Genomic DNA, 21,559 nt, shown 5'->3' on the forward strand with positions numbered 1-21,559 from the left:
GAACCTCGGCTCAGGGCGTAGTCTCAGAGGATTATTTTTGAAAGAATCGGCCACATCGAAGCAATTCATCTAAAAAAGCAATATTGCAATTTAACATTTGCGCTTGTAAGTGCGCAACGCAAACAAATGTCAAATAGCAATATTGCTTTTTAGATGAATTGTTTCGATGTGGCCTTTTTAACCCCCCTCCCTCCGTACACACCGTCTAAATTTATTTTAAGTTATTCCTGTAATTTTCTTGTTCGCCGAAAAGGAAAGAGCCAATCGACAGGCTTATTTATGTAACACATGTCAATTTTATTCATTCATTTTTAAATTAACAGTTGTCAATCAATCGCCTACAGTAGCGTAATAAAATGTATTAAGTATTTTTATTGTATTTTATTTTATTGTAATGTGGTCGGTGGATTTGTACCTAAATAAATAACTTCATTAGGTATTAAAAAAAATAATTATAATATTCTGTACCGAATTCTCTTCTGTGTTCTAACTCAGGAAAGGTGAACCGTGTTACCCCGAATTTAACGCGAGCGAAGCCACGGTCATAAGCTGGTCGAAAAATAAAACTAAAAATGTTATTAAATAAAAATACATCTAAAATAAAACTAAAAATGTATTTTTATTCAATAACATTTTTAGTTTTATTTAAATAAAAATATACCTAAAATAAAACTAAAAATGTTATTAAATAAAAATACACCTGACTCGTCTGAGGGCGGAGGATGCAACAGTTGGTAACCGAGTCAACATTTCACTATGACTTTTTGCTCTCACATGCTTTGAGTGACTTCGGTAATGCGGTCGAGACCAGCCGGGTCTGCATGACAACCGCGCCGCGCGCGGCGCGAATTATATTGAGCGCTTCGACCAATAAACGATACGAATGCTATCTACGTAGATGGACGTCAAACGGCTATTGGTCGAAGGCTTCGATATAATTCGCGGCGCGGTACCATGCAGAACCTACATAAAAGCTGATAAAAGGTCTTCTACAACCGTTGTTGTCTCACACAAACTTAACCTAATTTTAATTTGACAGTTCTTACGTCCTTCACTTACAATAATTGCGAGAAAGAGATGTAGTATTGTCAAATTAAGTTAAAATTAAGTTGATTTTTTATGTTATTTATTATAATTATAATTTAACCAGTTTTTTTACCAGTTATTAGAAAAATAAAAACAAAAAGATGCTTAGTACTTACACGAGGCAGCATGGTGTCATGATCTTAGCCTGTCCCTTAAAAAAAACTAAACACAAAAAAAACAACATAAATAGCCTATATACGTCCCACTGCTGGGCACAGGCCTCCTCTCAATCAACCGGAGAGGGTATGGAGCATACTCCACCACGCTGCTCCACTGCGGGTTGGTGGAGAAAAAACTAACTTATTAAAAAAAACAATTATGGTACTTATTTAAAAAGTCTTGTTTGCAGTTTAACTAAAAATAAATTTATACCTACTTACTCTACTATCGGCTCTCCTATAGTTTACACAGACAATTTTCAATTGTTTATTTTTTTTATTTGGTAGGTAGGTCATACTGTAGTACCAGATAAGAAAATGCTGCATAAATTTTATAATTAGTATAGTAGGAAGTTTTTTATAGTACACGCGTTATTTTAATAGGCTTTCCCGAGAGTCACGTTCAGTGTTATCTATCTAAATGAGTAATCATGAGTTATCAAGATTGCCGATTGAAGCTGAAAACACCTTTTTATGTTATACCTACCTAGTTGACGTTTATTCTCAAGAGCAAAAGCCGTTTTTCCAATCGACTTTTTTACACGCATGTTACCTGTATCGTACGATATCATACGATGCCCGTCATTCCGGTCACTTTTACCAGCAGTATGCCAGTCGTATGCCAAGTAAATTCAGTATTGGTTCATACCTCAGCGCGTTCGGTCGCTGCCGCCATTTTGCCCGCCAAAAGTTTCCGCGTGGAACTACATTCGCGAACGTCCGTTCGAAATTAAAAAGAATAAAATAACTTTTTAATTTATTACTGTTTTGTTTAGTTTTAAAAATTTCAAGTGCGTTCCGAAAGTGTTTAAGTTATTTTTAAATAAATGTTTTTACATGACATGATTTTTATGTGAAACATTGTGTATGAAAAAGTGACAAAAAATATTTTTTTCTGTGAGAAAGTGACAATGGATACTGTGTAAATGTTAATTTTATATCTATACTGGACAGGTGGGTTTGTTTTCTGTAAAAAAAAATAAGTTGAAAGGTTACGTAATTTAAAAATTATATGTCTGCTATCCGGTTTCGCGTTTTTGCGTACGCTGCGCTGATCCGGTTTTAAAAAGGAGCAAAGGAATTCCAGTAGTAGGCCAATTAAAAAGGAAATACTTAAGTAGTAATTTTATAGCGCATTAAAAAGTTTGTGCTACCTGTAAAAAGTGCATACTTAGTTATTTCAGAAAATAAGACCTTTTTAAATTAAGAGCTTTCTTGTAAATGATATAAAGAAAAGAAATATAAATACCTTATAAGTATCTAACCTACCTACCTATAGATTACATAACATTGTACTGTACACATCTCACAGAACACAGAACTTATCTGTTAGGTGGGTATCAACCTTTTTGTTGAACAAGTGTAATGAAAATAGCACACATCTATCGCACTGATTTTGTAGGTACTACATTATTTTTATATTTCGATATGAGCAATTGTGTAAGCAGGCACTTACCTACTTACCTACTGATTTGAATTCTGCAATAATTGACACTTCTTTATTTATTCATTATTATTATTAGAGTAAAACTAAACTAGGCGTTAGACTATGAATTTACCTACGTACTTTATGGCTTAAGTCCGGCCAAGTAGTTAATGCCATTTGTGGCTAATCTACAATAAGCCACGACGAAAAAAATGGTTTAAAAGTAATTCAATGACATGACTTTAGCTTGTAATTTTATGTTATAAGTACCTATGCAAATAGGATAACAGTACCGACCTCATTTCTTTAAGAAACTAGAACATACATACATAAACTCACACCTTACTTCTCATCGGGGTAAGCAGAGACTATGGAATTCCATTTGCTTCGATCCTGACTGACACACTTCTCTTGCTTCCTCCACATTCATCGATCGTCTTATATGGCGCCGGAAATTCTAAATTTATTTTGAAAGTAGTACTATGAAATAAAAAATAACATCTACCTACCTGGTTTAATGCCATTAATTTCAGACAGGTTGAACGGGATATACTTAACTTACCTATAAACTTAAATGATTTTTCCTCTAGGCACCTACTTAATATTTTAATATCTTCTCCGTACAGCTATTAATTACGGAGTTATCATGTGTAAGTACGTATGATTTCCGCTTGTCGTAATCTAGAGACAACTTGCAGCCACTTTTGATATGAAGTCCTTAGATGAATATGATATACCGTATGGTGAACGTTGACCAACCCATTACCCATCATGAAGAAACTCGTGTCGCCTTTTTTTGTTGATGTGCACTTGCAGGGCGTTACATATCCTACGAACCACTTTAATTGTTTTTGTGACATGCAATAAATGAATCATCATCAATTTAAGAGCCGCGCTCTTGTCGGTGTAGCATTTTCCATCCAGTCTATCAAAGGCCAATTCCTTGACTTCCCTATAAGACACGACGTTAACTTTTTCTTTAATCTGTTCCATGTAAGCTCTTCTTGGTCTTCTTCTTTCTCTCTTTCCTTCGTCGTGTCTTATTAGCTGTCCAATCATCTTGCCTCCTCTGTCCTCAATAATTCTCAGTATTTGTCTTTTTTCCCTTACTCTTACTAGCACTTCCTCATTTGTAATAAATGAATATGAATTCGATATTCACGATACGCACGGGAAGATACGACGGGGGGATACGAGTGACTGTGACCTATATATGTATATATACTTTATTGCACTTAACAACTAGTTACATCACAAATGTGAAATGGACGTTTACAAGGGAGGACTTGTCTTTGAGAGAGGTCTCTTCCAACCAACCCAGAGGTAGTATAAAAACAGCTGCGGGAGAATAAAAAGTGGTTCAATATAACTACATAAAATAACAATAACTATGCCGAAGAAGAAGGCATCGAGACGAACCTGTTTAGATTTAGCGATGTTCGTAAACAAATGTGTAATTTATGAAGTGTTATAAAAAAAAAAGATAAGCAGATGCACGCGTCTTTCAGTCCATTATAGGAGCAGAGCACAAATCTGAAAGGCGTTATTACACTACCCGACCTATTAAGCTTGATGCGTCGGGATCGGGTAGTGTACGTAATATTACATCAAACCAGCAGGGCATTGATATACTACTGGTGCAGCGGGGCCAGGATTTCGCCATACAATTATAACCACACCCGATGAATAGGACCCGATGGATCGGGAAGTGTAATGAGGCTCTACAATATACACAGTAAAAGCACAATAATTTGTTAACTAACGAGTATATTTTTAAATACTCAGATAAGGTTTCGGAGATTTCTAATCATAAATAGGTACTTATGCTTGTTTTGATAATTTATCATTATTTAAAACTGTTGATTGTTATTTATGTTATAACGATGATTACAGCTGCAAAGTAATATTTCATGATGATTTTAAGTATGCATACTTAATGTGAAACTGATTGCATTAATATATTTTCTTTAATAAGAATATCACGTGGCAACTGGGCATCTTCAAGCCTGTTGCTTTAAATTTTGTACCGTGTGAGAGCCCTCAGCGCTGCCCATTTGTCCGGTCAAGTAGTTAATGCCATTTGCGCGTTTACTTTTAGCTCTGCTCAACCCATTAGGGATTGCGGGCGGAAGTTTATGTTTGCATAGCATGAGCAGCCACGTTCAACTGCTGGGACAGGCCTCCCCCAAATTAACTGAGTGGGTATAAAGCCATACTAGACCAATACGCTGCTCTATAAAAATAGTACATATTACACTTTATTGTATGGAATGAATGTCCTTTTTTCACATGATGGACTATAAATACCCAATGCATACCAGATGCATACCTAACACTGGTAACCTGTACCACTTAATTCGCCAAAACTTGTCAATTGATGGTTTAATTCCTCCACCAGCCCACATTTTTACGGGCGTGAATTGTGTCCGCCTGTCTGTCTATAAATAATAGAAACAAAAGCCCTTCACCGCCGAGTTCTTCCTCTCATTTAAATTAATTATCTGCCAAAATACCCGCCGCCGCACTCCACTGATTGTCCAAATGTCACTGTCAAATAACATGATATAACGTCCGTGTTCTCGGAACCATTTCCGAACGCACTCGACGAGTGCCTGTGACGTCACGAGGTACGTTTACGAATATAGCTTTGGAAATTATGAAAGGTTTTTAAAAGTGTTGTTGATAATTATATACAATAATAATAATAATATCGTAGCATAGCACAATTATGTTTTAAAAAAAAATACAATGTGAATGTAATTTTCATTAACAAAACCTCGATTTCTTTTATTCAATTCAATAGTGGGATTCCTGACGATGTTTTCCGTCTCCGCTGAGCACGTGATAAACGAAAGTAAGATGATCCGTGCTACGGAAGGCACGTTAAGCCGTTGGTCCCGGTTACTACTTACTGATATTGTAGTGAGTAATCGGTACATGAGCCATGTCTCGGGCCTTTGACGGTTCAATAATAATCCTGACACCAGGGTTGATGAGGTTGTTATTCCACCTAACAACACACACGATAAGAAGAAGACTTACTTTTATATACGCAAATATAAAATTGCAATTTATGCATTTATAAAGGTACATACAACATTACAGTGTACACCATTGCGCTGTATGACGAGAAAAAAAAACAATATAAAAACTAATATAACACAAAAACAATGAATGAAAAAAGAAACAATAAGAAAAATAAAAAAATACAATTTCAAAATTAAAAGGTAAACTATCACACAAAAAAAAAAAAATAATAATGGAAAAAAAACAAAACAGTAAATCATTAACAAATTTTCTCGCAAAAGGCCAAACACTCTCTCCATACACTCCACCATCTGCCAGCGAACACATCACAATGTGGTGTCGATTCCAACATTGCGGAGAGGAGACGCAAAGCACGCATGAGAGGTGAATTCGCGTGAGACACAGTGCGCGCACGCGGCACAGCCAACAACTGGTGGCTGCGTGCTCTCTTGTAATTAATTGTCCGGATCGAACAGCCTACACGAGTGCTCCACCAGTTCAGTGCAATATTGCTTTTGTAGATGAATTGCTTCGGTGTGGCCTTTTTAACCCCCCAGGGCTTCCAGTCTCATTTAGCGGCATCCAATTAAATGATTCTGGCAAAGGATATTAGTGAAAACACACCAACAACGGATTTTAAAAATCGCATAGGCTTCACTGTCACTTTCACTGTAAGGTCGCAGATTCCCAACACGGGCCTAAACCAAAAAAAAATCGAATTCATATTTGGATCATAAATGATTATCACGTGCTCAGCGGTGAAGGAAAACATCGCGAGGATCCACACTCCCTGACCTATAGAATGCATTGACCTGACCTGTATTGGGCTGGTTTTCCCGTCGCGAGTTGGAAGGTCAGAAAGGCAGTCGTTTCTGTAAAAAAACCGGACCTGTCAAATCTTCAGGTTAGGTAAGCGGACCCAGTGAAAAACGGGATAACGCGAGAGGGATGAGGATGGGTTTAAAAAAATGGTTGAAAGTTTGTATGAAACTTTGTCATTTTTAAATTAGAATCATGATATTTCGCGAATGAAGTCGCGGGCGGATAGCTAGTATTGTACAAATTAAATAAGTAATATAATAATAAATATCTTTTTATATAGGTTAGGTATATATAATTGTATGTATGTTATAAATATATTTATTTGCATATAAGTTGTACTTATAGTTTGTAGCCGCAATCTTTAAATTTTTACATTTTTCCTCACCTTATGGTTGTCTGGCAGAAATCGCTTTAAGCGATAAGGCCGCCATTTGCCATGTACTTAGTTAAGAGTCTTTTTGTAATTATTTCTTTTTATTTTGGTGCAACAAAGTGTATTGTATTGTATCTATGCAAGCAAGATTAAACCTTACAAAATTACCCCACTGACTCAGTATGATAACTGTTCAATCAAGATATTTCGCGCTTAGGGTTGCCAGGCGTTCGGTTTTGGCCGGACATGTTTGCCTTTTTGCGGTCGTGTGTGGCCAAATATATGAAAAAAAAAATGAAAATGAAAATATTTTTATTTCACTTTACAATGTAAATTCTAAGTTAGGGTTGATGACTCCTTTTAAGCATAAAAGCCTGTGTTAGGAGCCAACGCTCTTCCGTAGTAAACAAGTGAATATTTGTAAGATTAGGCTAAGAGTGTAACATTAAATAATAAAAAATAAAGAAATAATACAAAGAAAGTGAATCTTAACTTATGTTACAATTTTTAGTGATAGTACGAATGTGTGTGTGTGTGTGTATGCGTGTTAGGCTTGCCCAGGTTTTGTTAGAGTGGTGATACTTACAACGACGGGCCGGGCGAGCGCTCGGGAGGGTACACGCGAGCGGAGAGCGAACTGCGTGAGACTACACTATTTTTCATCAGCCCCGCTGTAAAAACAGTATGTTTGGCTATTAAAAAAACATCTCCAGCTTTTAGGGTAAAATGTCCGGTCTTATTTGCAGAGTCCGGCCTTTGTATTTCAGAGCCTGGCAACAAGGGAAAGCAATCCCGACTCGAGATCGCAAATTCGAGATCAATCCCGCGAGATCCCAGACATTTCGGGATTTGATTGATTTAGAATTTGCGATCTCGAGTCGCGATTGCATTCCCTTGTTGCCAGGCTCTAAAATCCCGAAATTTCCGGGATCTCGTCTAGTTCATAAAAAAATGTAAAGTTAAGGTGGCTGAAAACGATGAAAACTGCTTGTTTGTGATAGTAAGGTTAATTAAAACAAAATATTTTTTTGAAAGAAAACAATAACCTTTATTCTTCAATAGTACTACTAAATAATTAAGTTTTCTTTGGAAACCAGCATACTTAATTGAAACAAAAAAGTATAACTCAAGGAGATTCGCCGAATCCCGCCAATGTCGCGGTGTCAAGATTCTCCGGCAATATTATGACCTTCCGTTTCCATTGTATTTTTTTTTCTAACATCTGTAAGAAATACACGCTAAAATAAAATTGTGGTGGTATTATTTTTGGGATCAGCTTGTACATTGGGATGTCGAATGGGATCTCGTAATATTATGCTACGGGATTGATTCCGAAAAATTAGACGAAATCGCGCGGGTGCGCATTTTCTACTGGCAACCCTATTCGCGCTAACAGTTTGACGTTGGTGATAATGAAGATAACAGGACACGTCACGATGTACCGATATTTGCACACTCACGGAGATCATACGATCATGATTATGACGCATTTTTTTTTGACGTAACTAGTTTTTTTTTTGTTTTGGTTTTCCCCGAAGGGCAAGGCAACGGGAATTATGCACATACAACCATACCTTATGTATTTTTTTTCTTAATGATGTTTAATGAAATGAGAAAAGGTGATGACGATGAATGATGAAACCTAAGCTCCCACAGAGCAGACTCCTACTCTGAACCCCAAACGAATTAACTCAAAAGTCCGTATAAACTTTCGAGTTAGCGAAAACAGATAGGTAAACTTTGTTTATTGAATATTCCGATATAATAATACTATCGCGAATGTTTCCCGACTATCTGAATGCGATCATTAACCACAAAACACGACTTCGTATTAATTATTTAGATTATTCAATGAAGAAAGCAACCGTCCCGTTTCCGTTCCCGCCAAAAAGTCGTAACTAAAAAGAAAGAAAGAAAGTTTATTGAGTATATCAAACAAGTAACAATTATAAATAAGGTCCCGACTCCTAAACTAGTATAAATATAAATTTAAAAAGAACCAACCAGTATAAGTAGTAGTGTTTGATATACTTAAATATTGTTTCCTTTCTTTCTTTCTATAACCGTATTTCAGAAGCCGGTGTCTTCCCAAATTGACATACTTCATTATTTATTGAGGTACAATTCTTCTTCTATCGTATGTGTTGTGAAGTGGTTACCAACCTCATCAACCCTGGTGTCAGGGTTACTATTGAGCCGCCGAAGGCCCCTGACACGGCTCATGTAACGACCACTTACTTATGTCAATAAGTAGTGACCCAGGCCAACAGATCATCTTACATTCGGACAATCAGGTAATCGGCCTGTAATGTCTTAACCAAACTAGGGATCAACTCTTTTGTGCAAGTTCGGTACCGGGATCGAACCGGCGCTCCCCGATTGAGAAGCAAGCCGGTTAACCACAGGACCGCAGTGTCTACTCAAATGTCGCATTACTGAAGCGTAATAGAATGCTAATAGGATTAGTATTAATTGAAAATCGGTCAAATATTGAGTACACGGTCGAGCCGTTCATAGGTCGGCGTGTCGCCACAGATCACATGCATTATACATTTGGATTCATTGCCTAACGATCAGCTTTTGTTTTAAAAAATAAAAAACAAAATGGCCCCGATTCCTGCAGACGCCTTGGCTTCGGCCTTAATTTTGAAAACAAACTAAGACATGGCTTCGGCGTTAATTCTGAAATCAATTTAAGAATTGGCTTCGGCCTTAATTTTGTAAAAATACGCCAGACTTGGTTTAGGCCTTCTATGAATTTTATAACTAAAAAATATATAAATAAATATAACACATGACTTGGCTGTATGGGCTATGATCCCTTTGCCTGTCCTACGGACAAAATAACCAAAAAAAAGAAAACCTGCAGACACCTCCTAATTTTACTTTAAGGATGTTGCGACCTTCGCTCAGCGACAATAGATGGCGTAAGTGTGGCGGTGATAGAAATTATCACTTTAAACTAAACTAAATGCGCTCTACACCTTTTTGCCACTACTTGAAGGTTAGGTGATACGACAGAAATGTGGTGTAAAAGACGATATAGTGACTAAGATTGAGAAGGGAATGTTAGGTTGGTTTGGACACGTAGAGCGGATGAAGGATAATAGAATTGCAAAAGCGGTATATAAAGCAAAAATTGATGGTAGGGCTGGCAGAGGAAGACCGAGAAGGACTTAAGATAACCAAATTGGAGATGTCCTTAGAAAAGGTTTAATACGATCTACTCTGAACCGGCGTGCGTGTATGAAGCGATTGATGAATATGGAGGAAGCAAGAGAAGTGTGTCGGGATCGAAGCAAATGGAATTTTATAGTCTCTGCTTACCCCGGTGGGAAATAGGCGTGAGTTTATGTATGTATGTATGTATGTATGTTAAAAGTCTAGAGAACCTACAAACAATAAAAAATAATTATACTTAAATCCTTCCTATTTCCTTCAGGTTTACTCTGGGTCGCCATAGAAAAACGTAACCAAATGTCGCAGTTATTATTAAATTTTTCTTGATTAAAATTCATAAATCAGTTACTTAAATAGAAAAAAAAAAATTAAAAAAAAATTAAAATTAAAATTGTGACCATCTTGTAACAACCATGTATCCAAGCAAATAAAATTATTCTATTCTATTCTATTCTATTCTAAAAACGTTTTCGCCAAGTATAAGAAACGCTTTAAGCGATAAGGCCGCCATTTGCCATTTATTTAGTTAAGACTCTTTTTGTAATTATTTCTTTTTATTTTGGTGCAATAAAGTGTATTTGTATTGTATTGTAAGAAAATAGCAAAACAGTTTTTACCATGACTGTACGTACAATAACATCAAAACTCGCTCGACGTAGAGGGAAAATAAGACCACTCGCCGTAAAGACACTCGCCGTGGCGAGAGTCGCCGTTCGGAAAGTCGCTGTCAACTACAATTCCCTTTAGATCTGTCTTTATTTAGTACTTACTCGAAATTTCATAATTTATCTTTGACCTAGAAAACTACCCAATTATCACGTTAAAACTTGACAGCTTTTTTTTTGACGTGACTTATTGTAGATTTGCCGCAGATGGCATAAACTACTTGGCCGGACAAATGGGGAGCGCTGAAGGCTCTCACCCGGTACAACGTTTAAGACAACAGGTCTGAGGGTGCCCAGTTGGGCGCGAACCTCGGCTCAAGGCGTCGTCTGAGAGGAAAAATATTTGAAAGAATTAATCGACCCTAGTGGGTCGATAGCGATAAGCGCTGAATGAGGGGAAAAGTCGAGCACGCCGGCGGGATCGGTATCGGGGTCCTGAAGTGTTTGGTGTCGCGAGCTGATTAGCTGCCTCTATGGCTAGAGTAATCGGGTCGTCGGGATCGTATATTACGTCCTTCGGATGAAAACTTGAAAGTCGCTCATTAGCATGCGTCTTTTTTCTCTCTCTATACTTCTCTAAAGCATCTCAAACGGCTGATTCTTAGAAAAGCGAATACAGAGACAAGTGTCGAGTTACTAAAAATTCCGTCGGCAAAGTAAACAAGTATAGTTTTTCATAGTTCGCCCGTAATCTTAGACAGTGTAAATAATTTGCGTCCGTAGGCTGATTGAGGAATTTACAATCTGCACGTAGGCCGGGCTTAGCAACAGAAAAAAAATACAGTGTTAGTGACAACGAATACGTAACGAATACTGAGGGAGAATCATGGTCTGAATCATCCAGACCATGATTCTGAGTGAATACAAAGTGGAATTTTCCGTTGCAAAACATGTACTTTTTGTGTCTTTTTAAATTAAAAATCAAAAATCAAAAGTGTTTTATTGCAATTGTACAGTCCAAAAAATACAGTTCTTAGGTACAATTTAACCCAATCGGGCGTGCAACATTACATAGGTATGTACTTAAATATTACAATATTAAAATTTAATTCATAGTCAATCGGTCGTGCATCATTACACTACACTTACACAATATTAAAATTAATTTATTGTCAATCTAGTGTGCAAATTAATAACCCTAGCAAACAAATAGTCTACATATTTAAGAATTAATTTAATTTACAATTCTATAAGTAGGTACTTTTGCGATGGAAAATTCCACTTGATATTAACTCAGAATAATGAGCTGAATCATCGCCATCAATATTTGTTACGATGTCGATGCATTTCTCGGGAATGTGGGATTCCTCACGTTGTTTTCCTTCACCGCTGAGCACGTGATAAACATTTTTTATGACCCAAACATGAATTCGAAAACACAATCAAACATCATTGGTTTAGGCCATTAGAACCTGCGACCTCAAAGTGAGAGTCAAACATTCTACCAACTGGGCTACCACAGCTCGATCGACGATTGATCTATTGGTCACCCTTAGGGTGCTGTGAATAATAATTTGTGTATATTTTTTTTCTTGAATGGCTTCGCCTAAAATTGGTGTACTTATGAATGTTATTTTTTTTTTCCTTTTGCCCATTTGAGGGTCAGGCTAAGATCATAAGACCATGCTGCCTTGTCTTCAGTACCTTATGAATGTTATATTGACTGTTTTTTCTTTTACAGATTAAAAATGGAGCTGAAATCACCTAAGGCGAAGAAAAAAGCAGTGTCCCGCCTAATCACCTGGTCGAAAATGTTTCGAATCCCCATTTTGATTCTCTTCTTACTCGGCACGTCAAACTGCGATAGCGAAAACGACGAACTTTCAAATTTCGAACTCTCAAATCTGTCAAACGCAACTTTTAAAGTGAACAGGCACCGGCACAGTCATATTCAGCCAGTGAATGACACTAGGCACGTGCTAAGTGACATAAAGTATTTGAGAAGGCGTTTGAATAAGGAGATAGTGAATTTTGTGATGACTGATGTTCTGGTTGACGGCGAGGTCGAGAATCGAGTGCACTACAATGGTATCACCGCGAAGGAAACCTATGTTGGTACTTATGGGTAAGTGATTTTTTCTTTACAATCCTTTAATACGACTATTGTCCCCCTTATACTTAAATATAATTAGGATTAATAATATTTCAACTCAGTTTTCTACAATAACGTGATCTAAAATAATATTAATTTTATCGTCGGTAATACATTGTGGACTTTGCTCATGAATAATGAACAGGAAAACAAAATGACGGGATAAATAGAAATTCACTCATATGATACGACCTTGACCGAACGAAGTTATAATAATTATTATTATAATTAATAATATAATAATTAACCTCAAGGTTATCGATATAATAATCTCTTTTCGTCTTTACGTTAGTCAGTGTAATAAAGTCAGTCAGTCAGTTTATCTGATGCCTACACTACTTAGGATTTTGAATCGGAATTATATTCATTCAAATTCAATTCTTTATTCAAATTTTTATTCAGAATTCAGGATAAAGTATACAGACTAAAAAAGGGGGGCCATTCTTCTATCGTGTGGGTTGTGAGGTGGAGTACCAACCTCATCAACCCTGGTGTCAGGGTTACTATTAATCAGAATTATATAATTCTTCCCCTCCGGTTGATTGAGGGGAGGCTTGTGCCCAGCAGTGGGACGTACATAGGCTGTTTATGTGTATATAATTCTTTTCTTCTTCTATTGTGTGGGTTGTAAGGTGGATTGCCTATCAACCGCATAAACCCTGGTGTCAGGGTTATTAATGAGCTGCTAAAGGCTCGTGATTTGAACCATTATCTTTTCACTAGTTTTGTCACGACAGGTTCAGTTTTCATTCATGTTTGGATTATAGATAATTGATATCACGTGATTTCCAGAATTTTTAATTACTTACATGGCACTTACCGCTTACCTAGTGTGTGGTATACGGGTGTCAGTGAGAACGTAACCAATACTCAGGGGGATGATTCAGAACATAATTCTGAGTTCGTCAAGTGGAGTTTTCCGTCACAAAATTATAGAACTGAAAATAATTCAAAAACATACAAAAATTTTCATCAACTCAGAATCATGGTCTGAATCACCCCCCTCAGTATTGGTTACGATGTCACTAACACCCATTATGTATTGTACGGCTATCTGTACGTGCTTACTTGTACGGGATGTTAGTGACATCGTAACAAATACTCAGGGGAATGATTCAGCTGATTAAAAAAAAATCAAAAAGTCATGAATTTGCTACGGAAAATTCCACTTGATATTAGCTCAGAATCATGGACTGAATCATTCCCCTCAATTCGTTACGATTTCACTAACACCCTGTTTACTCTACACCTAGGGGACGCAGGCGGGATGCCGCGTTATGTTATGTTAAATTAATTATTTATAAATTATTTGTATTAGAGAGGGCTCGAACTAATGTAACCCGAACACTGCGACCTAGCTAGATATATTGTGACCAAATCCCTACATATATTTAAAACTCCTCCTCTAGACCAATCCGTTCGATTAGATCGAGCGTCTTTTTGGGAGGAAGCTCCATGACCTCCTGGGGATCCATTATGTGGCCCCCAGTGCTCAGCTTCTACTGTGTATGAGAGCCTCACAGCTGCACAGCAGGTGTAATGGCGTCTCATCCTCCTTTAAACAGAATCTGCATAAAGGGGACTCGGTCAGCTCCATTCTATGTAGGTGCTTGTTGAGTCTGCAATGCCCCATGAGGGCCATTCTTCTATCGTGTGGGTTGTGAGGTGGAGTACTAACCTCATCAACCCTGGTGTAAGGGTTACTATTGAGCCGCCAAAAGCCCCTGGCATGTCTCATATAACGACTACGTACTTACATCAGTAAGTAGTAACCGGGACTAACGGCTTTACGTGCCTTCCGAAGCACGGATCGTCTTACTTTCGGACAATCAGGGCCATTGTTATGATCCTTACCCGCCCCCTAGTAAGAGTAAGGATCTCTGATGAAAATATGTTAAATTAATAATAAGGATTCAAATACAAGACAGACATTGTTTCATATCTAACATACACAGTTCAATTTTACCCTGAACGCCCGTATTATGTTCACTTGTAAGTTACATTATTGTGTATAATCGTGTTTACAATGAATACACCCCATTATGTAAAAGCAAATGATGTCATATATTTAAATGTTAATAAATGCTTTCATTTATGTACAACATATTACTCGGATGCATGCATGGGAGTTTAAATTTGTCAGAGAATAAATTTAAAGCTCACGTGAAGCTTACTTTATGTAAAAAAGCTTATTATAAGATTAATGATTACCTAAATGATAAACATGTCTGGTATTAAATGTGTTCCTCTAGTTATTAAATAACTTGTAATGTACCCTCATTGATTTAAAAGATGTGTTGCTGTTGCAGTTTCTTGTCATTTCTTCTCCTCAGCCATAACACCTTGCGAAATGACGTAAATTCAAAATGTTACATTGACCTTCAACAAGTTTATCCATGATAATTACGTTGAATAAATGATTCTGATTCTGATTCTGGAGTTCTTTTTTTGACGTGTTTTATTGTAGATTTGCCGCAGATGCCATTAACTACTTGGCCGGACAAATGGAGAGCGCTGAGGGCTCTCACTCGGTACAAAATTTAAGACAATAGGCCTGAGGGTGCCCAGTTGACGACTCTCGGCTCAGGGTGTCGTCTGAGAGGAAGAATATTTGAAAGAATTAATCGACCCTAGTGGGTCGATAGCGATAAGCGCTGAATGAGGGAAGTCGTCGACCACGCCGGCGGGGTCGTTATCGGAGTTCTGAAGAGAGACAATATACGTATGTATATGTGTTGTTAGTTTGACTTACTGACCGATAACCATTCGCTAAACGAGTGTGCAGTGTAAAATTAACTGGTGTTGAATAATCAGAGTCACGCCACTTGTTGGCAAAGAACACTGGGCTATTTTTGATGTCACTCAACTCTATTGAAACATTAGGTTGTAATTATTTGAAAAAAAAAACACGAAAAAAAATTGCACCCAACATACTTACATAAAAATAGGTACGGTGAAAAGACATCGAAGCAAGAGGTTTCGAAAAAAAGTTCATAGGTACTTCAACCCCGGACACTTCATACAAATAACCTCGTTTAAAAAAAAACACATAATGGCCCCGATTCCTGCAGACACCGCCTAATTTTATTTTAAGTTATATCCGTCATTTTCATATCCGTCGAAAAGGAAAGGGACGGATGATTCACAGCTCTTAATTTTAGGAAGAATGAGTAAATGAATGAATAACCCGGGCGAATCAAAAGGTACGTCGCTGGTATGCAATCCGTTTGACGTGCTGTCTACTTAACTGTGTCGGGTTATTGACGGATGTAAAATTTTTAGACGGTTGGTTTAGATTTGTGCTTAAAATTGACGTGTGTTCCATAAATTTTATGCTTGTCGATTACCCGTCCCTTTCCTTTTCGGCGGATAAGAAAATGACAGATATAACTTAAATTAAAATTAGATGGTATTTACAGGAATTAGCACCATTGTCTCTCATGTAAAGTTAAGTTAAAGTTACGTCTTTTATCTAGTATATTTTTAGGGTTCCGAACCTTAAACGTTAAAACGGAACCCTTATGGGATCACTTTCTTGTCCGTTCGTCTGTCCGTCTTATTTTCTAAAATTTTTATGCAGTTTTTTACCAAATTGTTGTTGCAGTGGTTGAGCGCTGGGCTCACTATCCGGAGGTCCCGGGTTCTATTCCCGGTGGGGACATATCATGTTAATCACTTTGTGATCCCTAGTTTGGTTCGGACATTACTGGCTGATCACCAGATTGTTCGAAAGTAAGATGATCCGTGCTTCAGAAGGCACGTTAAGCCGTCGGTCCCGGTTACTACTTATGTAAGTAAGTAGTCGTTACATGAGCCATGTCAGGGGCCTTTGGCGGCTCAATAGTAACCCTGGCACCAGGGTTGATGGGCTTGGTACTCCACCCACATGATAGAAGACCTGTACAGCGCCATCTGTATTCTTGTTCAGGAACTAGACAGGAAAGTCCCGCGTTCTATTCTAGTAAGAAGTACGGTAGTCGTCAATCGTCAGTTTAAGTAAACACAATTTATAGATTTGTTGCTCTGTACTGTTTAGACACGTGCTTTTAAGTTTGAACCCTGATAGGCGAGTTCGGAGAAGGCGTGTGCATCGTAATGTCGCGGGTGCGAAGCCCCGGTAATGTGACCCCGGGACACCAGGGACCAGGAACCAGTGGACCACGGGCTGTACGCTAGATTGGGAGCGAACAAAAACAATAGAACACTTTCAGTTAGCTATAGTCACACGCACGCACACACATACACACACACACGCACACACACACACACGCACATACACACGCACACGCATGCACACTCGCATACAACCATATACATACACGCACACAAACACACGCGCACACCCACACACGCACACAGAGACACAAACACGCACGCACACACACACGAACGCACACGCTCGCATATACGTGCGGCCCAACACATACACACACACACAAACAAATACACGCGCACACGCATGCACACTCGCATACAACCATATACATACACGCACACAAACACACACACAACTAGTGATGGGCAGGGAAAGAAAAAATTGGGTGGGAAAGAAAAAATATCGGGAAAATATGGGAAAATAAAATAAACACCCGAAAAATTCCCGAATTATGGGAAAATATTTTTTTAATTTAATTATTTACTTATAATCTTATTATTATTTGTATGTCGTTTCCATGTCTGGGGCCTATGGAGTCCCGGACTTTTGAAACGCGTGTGTGGGGCCAAAGCCAACACGTAGAGGCCCCTTAAGATAATTTAATCTAAATGTGTTGTGACACCAACCGGCGACTATCCCTGTATGCACTATGGGAGTGCGCCCAAAGACAATCCCCGGTTCGTGTTGACTATTGCAGACTATTGAAGATTATGGGAACAAAAGGAACTGGGCTATTGGGTAGCGGGTTAGTGAACCGGGATACTGGGGCTATGGGGGACTATGGGGCCTGCTCGACCAATGTTAATAACAGAGATACATTGGGCAGGCGGTGACTCGCCACTCACTGGATCCACTTATCTAGCCGACGCGACTGGACGGCAAGGCAGCAACATGGTTGTGAGCAGCTCAGGGTGGCAAGAGGTGTACACCGCTTTCTGCGACTTAAGCATCTTTCACTGCCACCCTGCGAGCGTATAGCTCTAACTCCCCACTCTGGCCGGCCAATGAAGGCAAGCCAGAGGTGACAGTCCTGCAGCTCCCGCTGGGGTCCACTCCGGCCGGCCAGGACTGTCACTATCTTTGTTGCTCTTCTTTGGACTCTCTCTAGTAGTGCAATGTCCTTCCGATAGTAAGGTCTCCATATTTGAAACCCATGTTCTAACAGCGGTCTCACGTAAGTTTTGTAAAGCCTAAGAAACAATTCCTTATCTATATAGTAAAAAGCTTTCTATTATGTATAGGAGGGAGTTAGTCTTCTTAGTGGTTCCAATAATTGTTCGTCTCACTTTAGATTATGTATTGTGTTATCGTTATGCCAAGGTCCTTTTGTTTTTTAACACACTCTAGAGGTTTTGAGTCAATGGTGTAATTCAACGAGGGGTTGTTACTGTCAACACGCATCACAGTGCATTTAATATGGTATCTAGCGTGCATCTAGGCATCTGCATCTAGGCATCTAGCGTGGCCCACATGGAAGTCTTTAAATAGGCTCCGGACACAGGTTGGCCGCTGCAAGGATAATCTCTGCAGGTGGGGATACCTGGTTGATGGTTGCGATGATTGCGAGTGTGGAGTATCACCACAAACTATGGCTCACCTTTTGTGCTGTCCTAAGTGCCCTAACACCTGCACTATTGAAGACCTGTACGAAGCCACTGACAATGCCGTAAGCGTGGCCAATTATTGGTCAGCAAAAATTTAGCTTCGATCGCCATCGACTCGCAAAGAAGAAGAAGTGCATTTAATTTGTCCACGTTCAATGTGATTAGCTTATCTCGGGTCCAAGCAATTACTCTATTCAGATCAACTTGGATTATATTATGGCTAATAAGTGGATTCCCAACACAACAGCCTGCGTGGTCTAGTGGTTAGAGCGTTAAGCTCGTTAGTGGGACGTATATAGGCAGTTTATACATATGTGAGTGGATTCCCCATTATTTTCGTGTCATCTGCAAAGAGTGATATATCAGACATGATAACATGTTTAAGATCTGTAAGGTGGATACTCAATAAAATTGGTCCTAACACCGATCCCTGCGGCACACAGCTGAGGATTTTCTGGGAACAGAGTATGATTCTCCGATGCGCACAGAGAAGGTGCGCTTTGACAAGGAAGTCTTCAATCCACTTCAAGAGATTGCCTCTTGATTCCAAAGAGCTCTAATTTAGCAATCAATCGTGTGACAGGAACTCGATCAAAAGCTTTTTCATAGTCCAAGTAAATAATATATGTAGGTATTCGTGCCTCCCAATTTCTTGTCCATGTGTCCAAGCAACAGAATAAGTTGGTAACTGTTGACCTCCTTGGCACAAAACCATGTTGCTCCTCGATGATGACATTCTCTCGTGCCAAAAACATCCTATACAGAATGTTAGTGACATTGTAACGAATACTGACGGAGATGATTCAGACCATGATTCTGAGTTAATATCAAGTGGAATTTTTCGTCGCAAAATTCATGTTTTTTTTTTTTAATTAAGATGGGTTTGCTCTTGACTTCGTTCTTCCACAAAAAGAAGAGATCGACGTTGGAACGAGCTTACCCAGAAAATGCCTATTCACCCTTTTTAGTTTGTTTTGTAATTAATTTTCAATTATATACTTTTGCGATGGAAAATTCCAATTCATATTAACTCAGAATAATGAGCTTAATCATGCCTCTCAGTATTCGTTACGATGTCACTTACACCCCGTACAAGTACATACAGGTAGCCATACAATTAGGTATGGGTATTAGTGACAACATAACGAATACAGAGGATGATGGTTCAGGCTATGATTCTGGAAAATTCATGTAATATTTTGTATTTTTTTATTTTTTTTAGTTCCATGCTTTTGCATATCAACTCAGAATCATGGTCTGAATCATCCCTCAAAGTCTTCGTTACCATGTCACTAACACCCAGTATATCCTATTCTTCTTCTTCTTCTATCGTGTGGGTTGTGAGGTGAATTACCCACCTCATCAACCCTGGTGTCAGGGTTACTATTGAGCCGCCAAAGTCCCCTGACATGGCTCATGTAACGACTACTTACTTACATCAGTAAGTAGTAACCGGGACCAACGGCTTAACGTGCCTTCCGAAGCACGGATCATCTTACTTAGTATATCCTATAATATGTAGGTATCTTTGCACGGAATTATTAAAATCGAACATTCCATTCAAAAGATACAAAAAACAATTTACAGCTTTAAATCAAAGTACAAATGCTATCTCCTAGATATGCAACTATTAAGCTAATTAATATTTTACCTAATTGGTTTCGACACGTCAACGTGGCGGAGTCCTCCTAGCGGGCTGGATGCGGCGACACAACCTTTGTCATGATTCATGATTATTATTATTTTCCTTCGGGTAATGTTTGCATGGTCTGAAAAGTAATCGCAATATTGTACACAGGCTTTATATTATCCGTCAATCAAAAATAACAAGTAAGTACATGCTTATTCAATATAAGTGGATAGTATAGGTAGGTACTTTAAGCATAAAACACTAGACTTATTTTGTTTTGGCTTACCTCATGGATTGTTTATTGGGGTTTTCAAACGACTGCACGTTTCTATTATTTACTATGGATGTTGTTGAGTGTATTGGACGTAATTTATTGTTTCTAATTTGGTTAATGTATAATATTTTCTTTATTTGATTCACTTTATTTTTTCTTTTTAATTAATATACGCAATTCTATTACAAATATATAATTTCGCTTTACTTTAGGAACACGTCGTGCCCGTTCGGCGGCGCGGCGGTCGAATGAAAAAAAATATTTTGTTTGTAAGTACTAGTAGTAACCAAACTACTTTACCGACCGAGCTAGAATCGGGATGCGGCGCGCGCAATATACATATAGGTACTAACACAGACAGACTACACAATACACATTCATGGAATTCGTATTTGTTTATATTATTACATTTGTTTACTAGTTTTACCTATATTAATAACTTTCTTTTTTTTTTATTCTAACCTTAAGTATTTACGTATACATCTTTGCGATAATATTTGTCTATGTACACTCTAATTCTATTAATTCTATTAATATAATTTGGTATATATTATAATGTATATTTTGGAATTGAATTTGAATATATACACCATTAACACATGTTTATGAAATACGATGTTCGTGCGTCATCCAACAGGGTCCACATAATATCAGCGTCGTGGTTCACGCCGCGACTTGTGCTGAGTGAGGCCCTTTTATCTCAGGACGTCCACCACCACCTTATGGTCATTTCGACAAACATCCGTCTTGCTTTTTTGTAATTGTTTTAGTGGAAATTTGATAATGATGTTGTTGTCTTTTTTTTTGTGTGTGGCGTCCTTTTATAAGGTAAACGCTCCTATTAACGCCACCCAAAAATCGACATCGTTTACCGCCACCTTTTTTAAATTACGGATATTTTGAATTGTGTCTGAGATAGAAAATTGATTCAAATGTCAAAAGATACATGTATTAATTGACCATGAAATGAACATACCGCTGAGCGTGGGCAACAACAGTCTAATTTGTGATTGGTCTGTAAGTGTGCAGTGTCCGCGCAAGCAACGCGCTCCATACAAGCCACTAC

General features: G+C 38.2%; 1 protein-coding gene across 3 annotated transcripts in view; it reads left to right on the top strand.

Annotated features, from left to right (window-relative positions):
• The first annotated feature begins 1,897 nt into the window (after positions 1-1,897).
• Positions 1,898-21,559, top strand: part of LOC126378908 (uncharacterized) — an 85,663-nt gene continuing 66,001 nt past the window's right edge. For all 3 annotated transcript variants that reach the window (XM_050027415.1, XM_050027417.1, XM_050027416.1), the window contains exons 1-2: positions 1,898-2,198; positions 12,419-12,802. In XM_050027415.1, the coding sequence (XP_049883372.1) occupies positions 12,426-12,802 (377 nt within the window). In that variant the 5' untranslated portion in view covers positions 1,898-2,198; positions 12,419-12,425. The remainder of the gene's footprint in view (positions 2,199-12,418; positions 12,803-21,559) is intronic.

Source organism: Pectinophora gossypiella, chromosome 27, assembly GCF_024362695.1.
Source record: "Pectinophora gossypiella chromosome 27, ilPecGoss1.1, whole genome shotgun sequence".
In the NCBI taxonomy this organism is placed as follows: domain Eukaryota; kingdom Metazoa; phylum Arthropoda; class Insecta; order Lepidoptera; family Gelechiidae; genus Pectinophora; species Pectinophora gossypiella.